General features: G+C 52.2%; 1 protein-coding gene across 17 annotated transcripts in view; it reads right to left on the bottom strand.

Moving 5' to 3' along the window:
• Positions 1–12660, bottom strand: part of LOC141575060 (trafficking protein particle complex subunit 9-like) — a 144816-nt gene extending 132156 nt beyond the window's left edge. For 13 of the 17 annotated variants that reach the window (XM_074353230.1, XM_074353231.1, XM_074353235.1 and 10 more), the window contains exons 1-10: positions 12192–12449; positions 11439–11574; positions 8885–8971; positions 8377–8537; positions 8040–8086; positions 5354–5482; positions 4877–5010; positions 4403–4455; positions 2027–2139; positions 75–620 (exon numbers count right to left, since the gene is read on the bottom strand). In XM_074353230.1, the coding sequence (XP_074209331.1) occupies positions 2136–2139; positions 4403–4455; positions 4877–5010; positions 5354–5482; positions 8040–8086; positions 8377–8537; positions 8885–8971; positions 11439–11480 (657 nt within the window). In that variant the 5' untranslated portion in view covers positions 11481–11574; positions 12192–12449 and the 3' untranslated portion in view covers positions 75–620; positions 2027–2135. Of the gene's footprint in view, positions 1–74; positions 621–2026; positions 2412–4402; positions 4456–4876; positions 5011–5353; positions 5483–8039; positions 8087–8376; positions 8538–8884; positions 8972–11438; positions 11575–12191; positions 12450–12484 lie in introns of those variants that run through there. The other 4 variants (XM_074353234.1, XM_074353236.1, XM_074353245.1 and 1 more) reach the window with 4 other exon arrangements.
• Positions 12661–12905: the final 245 nt, after the last annotated feature.

Below are 12905 nucleotides of genomic sequence, written 5' to 3'. Positions count from 1 at the left end.
CGAGGAGAATGAGACAGTGTAAATACTTTGTTCCCCCCAAAACCCCAAATGTTTACTAAGGCACAAAAACTCACCTTAACTAGCTCTCTTCTGAGGGGGCTCTCTTCTGTCTCCGTCTTTCTGTCTGTCTCCATTTCTCTCTCTCAGGCACAAACACATACAATTTTGTGAAAGGGGACTTCCTGCCATACAAAGACAGACTTCACATCTTCAGAGAAACACTTGACAAAGCACATTTCCAATTCAAGTCTTTGTGTGAGGTCTGGGCAACTGGCTTATTTTCTAGAACAACCGGTGGTTCCAAAATCAGGAGATCATCTTCCCCAAAGGAAGAGTTCTGGTCCGTGTTGATGAAGCTGGGGGTGTCACATTTCATGAGCCCGTTCGGCTCCTCCTCTGGCCACCTGCTGCATCTGATGGCTTCCTGGAGCCGAACATCACTGTCAAGGGCTATGGTTGGGATACCAGCTTTGGCCTTGTCCAAGCGGTCCACTTCATTGACGTAGCAGTGAAAGAGGGACCTAGATTCGTCATTGTGCTGCCAGAGAACCCCTTGGGCACCAGCGGTCTTCCAAAGTCTGACACAAAGCTGTTCAGTCTGAATCTCTTCTCGGGAGACTCTGCATTGCAATAAAGAAAACCAAAATAAAAGATCGCTCACACTCTAGCTCGGTGACCTGAAGACTTATAGTTTTTGATATCTACTGAGAGCAAATCCCTGCACAGAGCATGCTGACAAGCACTGGAAGTGAGAGACATCACTTTCGAACACATACAATTACACCCAAGGCAAAAGTCTCGTGAGGGCCCTTGGACCATCCTGAAAAGACATCGCTCCCTGAGAATCCTCAATACTGGTGCATCGCACACCAGTGTTTCTCAGTGGGACACTCAGATCATCTTCATCAGAATTAGTTAAAGTGCTTCTTAAAATGCAGAATTCTGGGGTGCACACCCTCAGAGTCTCCAGAAGTAGGGACCGGCAGTCTGTATTTTCATAGCCACCAAGATCACTAAACATGCTCAGGTTTAGCACCGCGGTCTACATCGGGTCACCTGAGCATCGACATTGCTGTCTCATGGGGTGGGGGGGGTGCCATGTGTGTCAGTGTGCTGTCCTACCCACGTGTCTCCCCTGATTCTCAGAACTGACAGTGCAGTCCCATTGGGCAAGAAATACCACCATTTCACAATGCATACGCAGGGCGCCTGACTGACAGATACAATCAGTGCTAGGAAAGGGGACAAAACTCAGGTTCCTCATCACTTGTTTCACTTACTGTGGGACAAATGATCAATTCAAGGGTAATAAATCAGTGTATGAGTGAATAACATGACTCTCGTTAGTCCCACGAGTGCCTGGAAGAGCGAGCCTGGGCACACTGAGAATCATAACAGCCCATCTACTTAATTGTCATCCTCCCCAGGTTTACGTAAAGGTTACTTCCACCCAGGCAGTGACCCCTGAAGGGCAAGAATCATGTCTGAACACACTCTCAAATCCAGAACAGAACCTGACAACAATTAGGCTCTGGGGTCTGTGTTTAGTGAGTGTGGAATCTCAGTGATGCCAGCTCTTAGACCTTGCCTTCCCATCCCACCCCTCACGATATGGCCCTTATGACCAGCTCTCCCGGGGCTGGGGCCACGGAACCCATTTACAGGACTGGAAGAATCTCATCATGTAAACCATCCCCCAGATTATCATCAAGAGTCACCTGCATTTCAGGGATCAGTAATCCCAGAAGCTTTGCAGTTCAGGCAGGTGAGGGATTTTTATATCAGCTCTGTCTTCTACTGTGACTGCCTGGGTGACATCAGACAAGGAATTCTCAAAAGCCTGAGCTTTTCCTTTCAGGAATAATCTAAATAACAAATCTTGTTGACCACTCAACAAATGTGATGTGAAGATCAATGATTTACACAGGAGTACAACATTCACTAGGTCATGGATTTAGAATCAGAGAAAAATCATTTGAGAAAGATTGACAGAATGTAGCTTTAATGCAAATTTAAGTATTCTTACCTTTCAGTAAATCATCTTCTTCCCCAACTTATCACTTCACCCAAGTTTAAAAGATGTTTGAGAACAGGGATGAGTGTGCCAGCAATCTGGGACCCAATAACCTAAAATGTCACCTAGGAAAAAGAGGGGAGTAACACATTTTTAAAAAGCATGGTGAGGATGGCGGGGCCATCCCCCAACTCCAGACTAAGAAGCTCTAAGTAATAGATTTCCTGCCTGCCTGGGGCATCAGCTGATGTGAAAACCCACCCAGAAACCTCACTGTCCAGCAGCTCCTCCGTAACACAGGCTACACTTTCTCAGAATTAAGAATTGGGGCCAGTAACCACTTCGCTGAAGAATAAAGACAAAGAAGAAGAAGAGAGTTCTGCCCCTCCCCAGGGGAGAGCCCAGACCTTGGGCTGCATGCACTGAGCCCACCTCCCAGGAGAAGGATAAACTGGAGAAGGGCGTCCTGCGAAACTGGGGCAGCAAATGTTGAGATGGGAAAAAATTGACCGGCTGGCCAGGGACAGCCCCCTCCGTCGCTGCCTTGGCGGCTGCCTCCGCCCCCTCAGCACATCCTGCCCACTTCCGGTGGTTAAGCTGTCAGGGAAACAGTGCTTTGCGACCTGGGGCAACAGAGGCTGCCCCCAGGCCAAGCTGCGGAGGAAATGGGATCTAAACCACCAGCTCCCAAGCGGCAAGCTCCATACCCCCGCCAACAACCCGCCGCCCCCGCACCCTACAGCACCCCCGGGGCAATATGTCCTGGAGAAGGGTGACCCGGGAATGAGGGGCAGCAGAGGCCACCCCCACGTCAGGCCTCCAGAGAGATGGGAGCTTATCCTCCAGCCCGCCAGGGGCAGACCCCCCTCCTCTCCAACCCCTGATGTCACCGCGCCCACCTCCCAGGAGCAACCTGACCGGGTGTGGGGTTTCAGGCTAATCTTGGGCGGAAGAGGCCGTCCCCAGGCCAGGTCAGGGGAGAGGAGAAGAAGTGGCCCCATTAGGCGGGGCAGCCGGCCGTCGCAGCTGCCTCTGCCCCTCGACAGCATCGCGCCCGCCTCCCAGGAGCAAGCTGACCTGGAGACGGGCATCCGGCCTCTTGGGCAGCAGAGTACGCCCCCAGGTTTGGCCGTGGGGAAGAGGAGAGCAAATTGACAGGCTCCGCGCTGCAGGTCCTCTACCCCTGCCGTCGCCTCCCCCACACCTTAAAGGCACCGCCCAGGGCGCCCCTCCCCCAGCAGGCTAAATGGGACAGGTGTGTCTGGTGATCTGAGGCAGGAGAGGCCACTCCCACACCAGGCCATCGGGGAGACGGGAGCCAATCCACCAGCTCCCCAAGGCAGACCCCTACCCCCGCAGCAGCCACCGCTCCTGCCCCCTGACCTCACGGTGGCCGCCTCTAGGGAGCAGGCTGACCTGGAGATGGACGTCCGGTGAACTAGGGACAACAGGGGCCGCCCCCAGGGCAAACCATGGGGAGAAATGGGAGCAAATGGACCGGCTCCATGGGAAAACCTGCCGCTGCTGCCACCACCCCCAACGTAACACGCCCGCCTCCTGGGGCCAGGCCGAATAGGATACACGTGTCTCTTAGCCCAGGGCAAGAGACACCGCCCCCAGGACAAGCCGCGGGGAAGATGGGAGCAAATGGGCCCGCTCCCCCGCTGCAGGCCCCCGACCCCCGCCACCCGTGCACCCTGACTACCCTGCCTCCCGCCCCCAGCAGGCAAAGTGGGAAAGGGTTGTACCGGGACCTGGCGCAGCAGAGGCCGCCTGCAGGCCACGCGGCACAGACATGGGAGCTAATCCTCAAGCTCCCCCGGGGCAGCCTCCCTATCCCCGCAGCCACCACCTTCCCAGCCCCCTGACTGCACCGCACCCATCTCCCAGGAGCAAGCTCACCTGGAGCCGGACCTCAGGCAAATCTCTGGCGGCAGAGGTCGCCCCCAGGCCAGGCCGCGGGGGAGAGAAGAAATGGAGCAGCTCCCTGGAACGGACCCCAACCCCCAGCCGCCGCCGCCGCCGCCGCCGCCGCCGCCGCCTCCCAGGACCAAGCTCACCTGGAGACCGGCGTCCCGCCTCTACGGCAGCAGAAGCCGCCCCTGGCTCCGCCGCGGGGGAGAGCGGAGCGAATTGACCGGCTTCCGCGCGGCAGCCCCCCTATCCCCGTGGGCCCTGCACCTTAACGACACCGCCTCCACTCCCCACTCAGCAAGCTGAGTGGGACAGGTGTGTGCGGCGACCTGGGGCAGCAGAGGCCGCTCCCAGGCCCGGCAGCCGGGAGAAGGCAGCTATTCCATCAGTTCGCCAGGGGCAGCCCCGCTCCGCCCCCTTGCCGCTGCCACCGCCCCCTGACCTAACCGCCCCACCACCCAGGAGCAAGCTTACCTGGAGTCCAACATCAGGCGAATCTCCGGCGGCCAACGCCCCCCCAGGCCAGGCTGCAGGGAAGAGAAGAAATGGACCGGCTTGCCCGGGCAGCCTCCCAACCACCACCGCCGCCGCCGCCGCCGCCGCCGCCGCCGCCGTCGTCCCCTCCGCCACCCCAGACCATTGCACTAATCTCCGGGGGTCAGGCTGACTGCGAGGATGTGCACTTGCCTTCTGACCCTGGCCACGTGCCTGAGCACCTTCCTGCACCCCTACACTCCCTGTACCTCTGCACCCCTGCCACTCTCTGCACTTCCGCACTGCCTGCACCCCCGCATCCCCTGAACTGCCTGCACCCTCCACAGCCCCTGCACCCCTGCCACCACTTACACCTTTGCACTGCGTACACTCCTGCACCCCTGCTTGTCCCACACACCACCTCTTGGGCCTGTGGCAGAGTCTCTGCTGTTAGACCAATGCACAGGAACTCACATCTTTGCCAGTATATGATGCATCAGTGGACGTCTGGGGTTGGCTGCAGGAAGGTACATGTTCCCGGTCACTAGCCTGGGCCACTAGGGTGATCTCTGTGAGGTCACCCAGGACGGGCTCAGAGATGCTGTTCTCTGGGAAGAGAGGAGTTGAAACCGGTCTTGAGGGCAGAGCTGTGCTCACCAGGTCGTCCACGCTTCATGTTTTACACAGGGCTTCGGAGAAGTGAAATGGATCCGGCCAAGTAAGACCGGCCTGCTGTGCGCCCACCTCAGTCCTGGGCTCTGAGGCAGACCGACTGGCTCCCACCATCAGGACACAGTTTGGGCACCTGAATGGTCCCTTGGAGGCATCCTATCACTTCTCAGGAAGAAGTCTGGCTGCTTCCACCCTATGGCCCTCCCTCCCACTGTGCTGGCCTCAGGAAGGTTCCTTCTTTGGGGAAGAAGGCAGCCCACCCCCTACCCCACCCCTCACCTTTCTCTAACCCAGGCTGGTGCTTTCTCTGCCCTTCAGAGTCTGGAAAGCCATTTCTCTTCAGGTATGTCCCTTCTGAGATGGACTTGCTTCCACTCAATTCTAGGCGAGGATGCACCATGGAATGCACTGGGTAAGAGAACCAAAATAAATAGTTTCTTCTGTGAGGTTTTCTGTTTATCTACTGGGGCTGGGCTGCGTGTAGTTTGCTACAGCTATTCGTGCGAGAGGCTAAAGCCACCCGTGTGTCCTTGTTTTCATCTCCCCGCTGTCTTTGGGTTTTCCCTAGACACTCCTGAGACATTTACTTCTTTTAATTTTATTCCTGTTATTACACAGGGGCCCTACTGACATGGAGGTAAGGTGTTGGGGGAGCGGGACAGAGCAGGGCACCTGTAGTCCTGTGATTAGTTCTCATTGAGCCTGTGCCCTGAGCTGTGACCTCCACAAGTGTGTCTCTTTCCCCCACCCCAATTTGGGTGACACAGAAGGTACTTCCCTTCCCCCAGGTAGGTTAGGCTCTGGTAAAATAATTTCTCATAAAAAAAAAAAAAAAAAAACAAACACAACCCCCCACAATGGAAGAGAATGTTCTGGGTGTATTTCAATAGAGCTACTTTTTCCTTTCCTGGCAGGAACCATGAGGAGTTTTCCTATGATCTTCACTCTGAGAACAGGATACGGTCCTGGAGGTAAAATGCATGAAAAAGAGCAGGGGGCCCCTCTGACTGGCCCCCTGGTGTTGTCACACTCGGACTTCCCCACGCTGAGCCTCCAGCTGGCCTCAGGGACCTGTTAAACCTGCCTGCCCCCGGGGTTCCTACAAAAGCGGGTTCTGCCCTGGGAGCTGTGACTCTCCAAGCCTGCCCGGCTGTCTCTCTGTGTTGGGAGCAGCTTTCCCCCTCAGTTTTCTTGTGGATCTAAGAAGAGCAGTGGGTTTGCAGCTCCCTCAGCTCTGGTGTTGTTTTCAGGACAGAAGGAGCAACTTCTGAGCTCCACACGAGCTGGACCAGAGGCTGGAAGCCTCCCCTCCTCTGCCTCCATGCAGACAATCAGTGGCTGTGGTTCTAGCCGAGTTTCTGAAGATGTGGATTTAAACACACACATCCCAGCCCCCACAGGAGCACGCAGTCCCATAAATCCCTACAACTTCCACTGGTAACTACGGAACTGATGAGGACACGGGTTTCGGTGCTGCAGAGGCCTGACTGCATGACTTTCTCCGTGGCCTATTAATGTGGTTGTTATGGGCCTTGTCTGAAGTGGCTTGCTTACCGCACCTGGTACATGGGAAATATAAAATAAGTACTAGAACCTCCACTTTTTCTCCCTCTTGGGCCTTCCAACCTAAAAAGTAATACGTGAACTCAGACGGCCTAGTCACCACAATGAGGTCCGACCAGCCCGGCTCTCCTGAGTGATGGGCACTGACTTGCGCATTAACTCGGAACAGTAGGGGAACCGCCTTCCTCTAACTGGGCCTCTCCCCACACCAGGCACGCCCTCAGCTGAGATGGGGCCAACTCCCCCATTGAGGTGTGTGCTGGTGGCTTCAGTGTGACCTGGCCCTGCCGGGACATGAACCTGCAGTGAGGTGGAGTGTCAGGAGGAGGGGGGGGTCCCTGCTGGGGCAGCAGGGGGCCCGGTAGCACCCTGCACAGCCTGGTGCCTGGGGCTCCCCAACATCTCCTATGGCCCCCGGGTCGGCTCTGGTCTGGGCCACTCCATGCACCCTCCCAGTATCTTTTCATTAAGTCCCTTTTTTGCTTTTACCAGCCAGAGGTGGCTTCTGTTGCTTGTTCAGTGAAACAGTGCATCAGGAAACCAGACTATTTCTAAGATCAGTAAAATACGAACTTTGGTCAGCTCGCCGGGCAGACCGTGCAGCACAAATTCCCGCACAGGGCTGTGCAAATGCCTTACGTGAAGGGTCCTCATCATCTGTCTTCAGAGATACAGAAGCTCGTGGTTCAGGTAAAACCTCAGGGAGGGATTGAGGAATCCAAAGCTGGTTGGTTTCAAAGACTAACCGGTCGGACCAGACCCCTGAGCTGTGGTCAGAAGCCTGGCTCAATGTCACGCAGACTCAGCACCCTAAGTGTCCGGTGGGGCCGGTGCTGTTTCCTTTACAGGCTCTCGTTGGGGAGTCACTGTAGCCCCTTACACTCAGCAGGGAATCCAGCCCTCTTAGCCCCCACCCTGAGTGTTCCATGACACAAATCTCGGGAGTGTTTAATTTTCATCTTTGTTTAGGAGGATGAAGGTGGGGCAAGAGGAGAGATAAATTCACACTTAGTGACACCAAGTCACAGCCAGTACCTCCTCCTCGGAGAGCTTTGTGCTCCCACAGTGGTGACTGGGGGGCTGGGCAGAGCCCCTCCTCTGGTCACAGAGGGACTCACTCCTCTGACTGCAACTGATGGGTTGGACAACCAATCCAGAGGGGACAGAGCATCTTTCCCGGGAATTTGGAACTGACACACAGAAATTAATTTCACTCATCTGGGGATTGGGAGGAGGGTGGGAATCAAATGAAACCAGAGCAGGAGAGAAAGTTACAAGTGAATGAGAGAGAGACAGAGAGACTGAACTTGTGAGAGTAAATAGTGTGAAGGAAGGATAACAATCAGGGCACAGAGGAATTCCAGCTCCTGGCTGTCTAGTGTGTCCCAGCCCATCAACAAACCTGCGGGATGGTTAACATCATTCCAGTTTTGCAGATTAGGAAACAGGCTGAAAGAGACGGGGGTTGGCTTTGGGTGCACAGTTAATTTAATTGCCACTGGACCCCTCACTTCCCACTGCCTGAAGGCACCATGATCCTCACAGGGACCCTGCAGTGCTGACAGCCTAGCACCCTGATCAAAGGGACCCTGCGGGAGTGGGAACCTCTCTGAGTTTGGAGAGCTCCCTGCACCGAGATTCCATGCATCAGCCGGCTCCCGCTCACCCCAGGTTAACGTCTCCCCAGCTGTGTAGTCCCCCGACCCGCTTCCCTCCCTGCCAGGCACCCCCGTTCTTACCATCGAGTGTACTGCAGGAATTCAGGCACAGGGATGCCCAAAGCAACACGAGCCCACCGGCTGTACAAACAGCAGACTCCCAGCCCCACCCGGGCTCCATGGGGATAGTAGGTGTCCTCACCTTTCATGTACCTAAGGCAATCTGTTTCTTCAGCTGGAGGCTATAGAGAAAAATAAAAGGTCCAAAACATTGTTCAGTGAGGAATTCCTCCAAGGACCTGACTTCAGAGTCTACAACCAGTTGTGCTGGCCGCTCTTACCCCCGGACTTTGGGTGAGGTGGATTATTGATCAGCACAATCGCCGGTGGCCCAGCTCCTGGGCTTGGCTGCCCAGAGTGGGCTGGGGGAATGGGTAAGGCCAGGGCACTCAGGAACAGCACAGAGGACCTGACATCTCGCCTCCGCAGTTGTAAACCCTTCCCCAAATCTCAAGGCATCGGACAGAGTGCAGCCACCACAATAATGAGATGTTCCCATCTCTTCACTCACTCCTGTTGGTTCACTTACGTGCTGAGCATCCACTGGGTCACAGGACATGACACACAGGATGGCCGATGGGACAGGCTTGGTACTTCCCCCTGGATCCTGTTCAATCTGATGGAAGAATGATCACTCATAAACAGTTTCTCAAAAGGATACATAGACAGGAGACAAACTGCAGAGTGAATCAAATTTTAAAATATAAATGAAGATCCCCCAGTCTCCCCGCCTAAGGTTAACACCATAAAGAAAATAGATCTTGCCTTTGATCACCAAGGAAGTGGTCACCCCCTCTCAGGAGGAAAGGAGAGTTAATCTTTGAGCAGGACACAGAAGTGCTCCATCGAATTGGACCAGGACCTCTGCATTCATTCAGCAAATCTGTATAAGCTCCTACTACTTATGGGAATCTAGTAACTATACCCATTCCCAAGGCTCTTGGGCTTTATTAGTCAACAAAATAGACACGACTCCCCATCACTGGGGGCTCAGAGATTTAGCAGACAAAACAGGCAACATGATGGGGGTAGCAAGAGCTTGGGGAAAAATAAGAGTGATATGAGCAAACTCAGGTGATGGTGGTGGGGTGGGAGGCAGGCAGGAGGGAATAAGGCAATCCTGGCCGATCTCAAGGAGTAATGAACTTGAAGCAGAATAGATCCGGAGGAAGAAGGAAGAGCCGGAGCCAGAGGCCCCCAGAGTGATGGGGAGAGTGTGGGCGGAGAGGCAGAGCAGGCCGGGTCCTGGAAGACTTTAGGATGACTTTGGCTCCTAATGGAATGGTGACCCTTTTAGTGAGTTTTGATGGGATGGGTGATGTCCAATTTATGCTTTTGTTTTGGGTTTTCTTGGGAGGAGGTTAATTTATTTATTTTAGTGAAGGTGCTGTGGTTTGAACCCAGGATCTCATGCATGCTAAGCATGCACTGTATCACTGAGCTACACCCACCCCCTCAATGTATGCTTTTATAGGCTCCCTCTGACTCTGTGTGTATGAGATTGTAGAAAAGCAAAGATGGAAGAAGTAGGCTATTTGGTGTCCAACAAGGGGCTGAAGGTGGCTCCTAGGAGGGTGGGGAACAGGGAGTAGGTGGTTAATGAATTCAGAGTAGCCAGAATTTTCTAACAAGCTGGATTTGCTGTCTGTGTGTGTGTAAGAGAAAGAGAGAGAAAGAACATGGTTCCAACATCTGGACCTGGAAAATGGGATGGATGTCCTCTCCATCCACAGGGGATGGGACAAGATGGGGCTGAGCAGGTGGAAAGGGGCTGGAATCAGCTCAGTTCTTCAATGTCATGATTAAGGAGTCTATTAGATATTGCCACAGAAATGCCTAATAGGTAGAGGAGTCTGGGGTTTTTTCTTTCTTTTTAACATTAAAAAATATAATTTAAATGTATTAATTTTATTATGTGAATGGATTTGGAATTTTATTTCATGCCAAGGTATATGTTATAATAGCCAAATGGAAAATATATCAGAAAAGGGGAGAAATGAGGGCTTTCACATAAACTGACTGTCCATAACGTAGGTAAAATTTCAATGAAACAGTCTTCAGTGCAAAAACCTCATCTTGGTGTTACATAAAATTGAATGAAAAAGGACTATGTTGATGTATCATTATTTCATGTTACATAATAGCCCCAAACAAACACACTGTTTAACTATGAGGCTTGTAGAAATACTATTCACTTTATTGACATAAATACAGAAATGCAGAAAGGTTCTAAAGTAGAATAAGCATCTTAGTGGAAATAATAGAGATCTGAGCATTTCACATGATATGTATGGACTGATTCAAAATTTGGAAAAGTAATTTACACAGTAGAACATATGTATGAATGTGAAAGCAAGATGAATGAAAGAAAAAGAATATGAGTATCAGGGAGAGAGTTCCAAATGGAAAAGGCCAATCAGGGAGTTTTGGACAAATCGAGAAACTGATGGCATGTCAATTTCCAAGTCTGGTTGCTTCCACCAAAAGTATAGCAGTGAGATAGAGGAGAGACCCAGGACCCAACTCCGAGGCACATTCGCAGTAAATATTTGGAAAAAAGAGGAGACGTTGGCAAAAGACCAGCCAGTGGATCGAAAGCAGAGCGATGGGCTGGAGGCCAAGTGAAGCAGGAACACGGGGGAGGAGAAATGGAAGAGCTGGGTCAAATGCTGCCAAAGGGCCACGCATGATGAAGACTAAAAACTGACCACTATATTTAGCAACGTGGGGTCACTGATGGCCTTGACAGAGCAGTTTCCATAGAGCGAGGGATCAGGGGAAAAGCCAGAGTGGGTGCAAAAGGCAATGGCTCAAGAGAATATGCAGACAGTGAGTTTAAACGACTCATTAAAGATTTGCTGCAAAGACATGGGGTGGCAATTGGTGGGGGACAATTAGAGTCAAGGAGTGCTGTTTGTTTCTTTTAAGAGGATGGACTTTTATATACTGATAGGAGCCAACTAGCAGGAGAACAAAATAGATGAGGTAGTGACAGAGAGGATGGATGTGGGAGTGACAGCCCGGAGAAGATTGTATGGATGGGCCCCCTGGTGACTTTTGGATGATCTGGCTTTCGATGTCACCTGTAATAAGAGGTGGGGCAGCGAGAGTGAGGTCACAGACATCCGAAGGCGAGCGGAAGTGCTGGGAGTTGCTGGTGAAAGTTCTCTTCTGTTGGCTTCAGTTTGCTTGGTCAAAGTAGAAAAGTAAACTTACCAGCTGAGGGACGAGAAGGAAGAGTTACTGGAGTCATGAGCAGAAGATACGAAAGAGCCTTCAGGGACAATGGGACAGTGAAAAGAGCAGAGGGAGACGGGGGGAGTGTGCTCTCAGAAAGTTACGTTTTATCTTTGAGGTCCCCAAGTGTTGGATGTGTGATTGCCCTTCCTGCTGTCTACGAAGTAAAAATTGAGTATGGTTCAGGGAAAATGCTATTTCATTCTAAGAGGCTGCCTGTTTCTCAGGAACGGTCATCTTAAACTGCAAACACTACAAAAATGTTGAAAAGAAGAACTTGTGTACCCAATGACCCACTATTTTCTATAAATTTGGTTGCTATTTAGTTCCCCTATCAATACCACAGAACCGATACTGCCTAGGATGGAGATACATCGATGCTTAAATGGAAATGAAATCTGTATCTTTTTCCTAAACTCCATGGCTTCCTTAACATCCCATCCCCCTTGGAATTTAGGGGTGTCCGGTATAAGAAATAAGAAACAGTTTGAGAAAATCCTGGCTCAGAATTACACAGCACAACCTCAGCTCAGAAGTATACAGCCATAAAAATGTTTAGAAGCAAAACTCCATAACTACTCTTAAAGAATTTTGCAAACCTGGGCCTGCCCAGATGTTTCCAAACTGGAAAGGTACTCCAATCAGTTGACCGGTACGGGAACCAGAGGCTGGTCAGCCTTTTCTGTAAAAGCCAGAGAGTAAATATTTTCAGTTTTGCAGATCATTTTGTTGTAACCATGCAGGTCTGCAATAAGAAAGCGAAGAGCACTGGGAGACACGAAACAAATGGGCATGCCCACACCCTCCCTTCCACTCAGGGCAGCTTCTCTGTGGTGGGGATCTTTGCCACAATGACTTGTTTCTTTGTTTCCATTGGTTTCTTTGTTTCCACCTTACTGCTCAAACTCAGAACTTCAAGTGAGCCTGGTCCTTCAGCATCCATGCAGAAAGAAGGCTGAGCGGGGGTGGGGATCCCACCTGACAGAGAAGAGAGATGGCTTGTCACCATGACATGAGACAATCACACCTTCCGGGGTGAAAGGGAACAAAGATAAGGGAGGGGCACAGCAGTGGGACCCCTGGGTCACCTGCCAGGCTTGCTCTCCCTCCACGACCACGCTGGGGGCCTGGGTGGTGTTGGAACTCAGCTACAGTGATTAGGCTGAGGGGACTCAGGATAAAGGACCCTCCGTCTCCACACCGGGTTCCAAGCTCAGCCTCTCTAAGTCTACCCTCTGAATTTCTGGAACTCAGCTGGAAGAATACATGATCAGGCCAGACCCAGAGCCCAAGCCAAACACGACAAGGGTCAC

The sequence above is a fragment of the Camelus bactrianus genome, chromosome 25 (assembly GCF_048773025.1).
Source record: "Camelus bactrianus isolate YW-2024 breed Bactrian camel chromosome 25, ASM4877302v1, whole genome shotgun sequence".
Lineage (NCBI taxonomy): Eukaryota > Metazoa > Chordata > Mammalia > Artiodactyla > Camelidae > Camelus > Camelus bactrianus.
The sequence above is the reverse complement of the archived record's forward strand: the minus strand, read 5'-3'. Positions and strand labels throughout refer to the sequence as shown.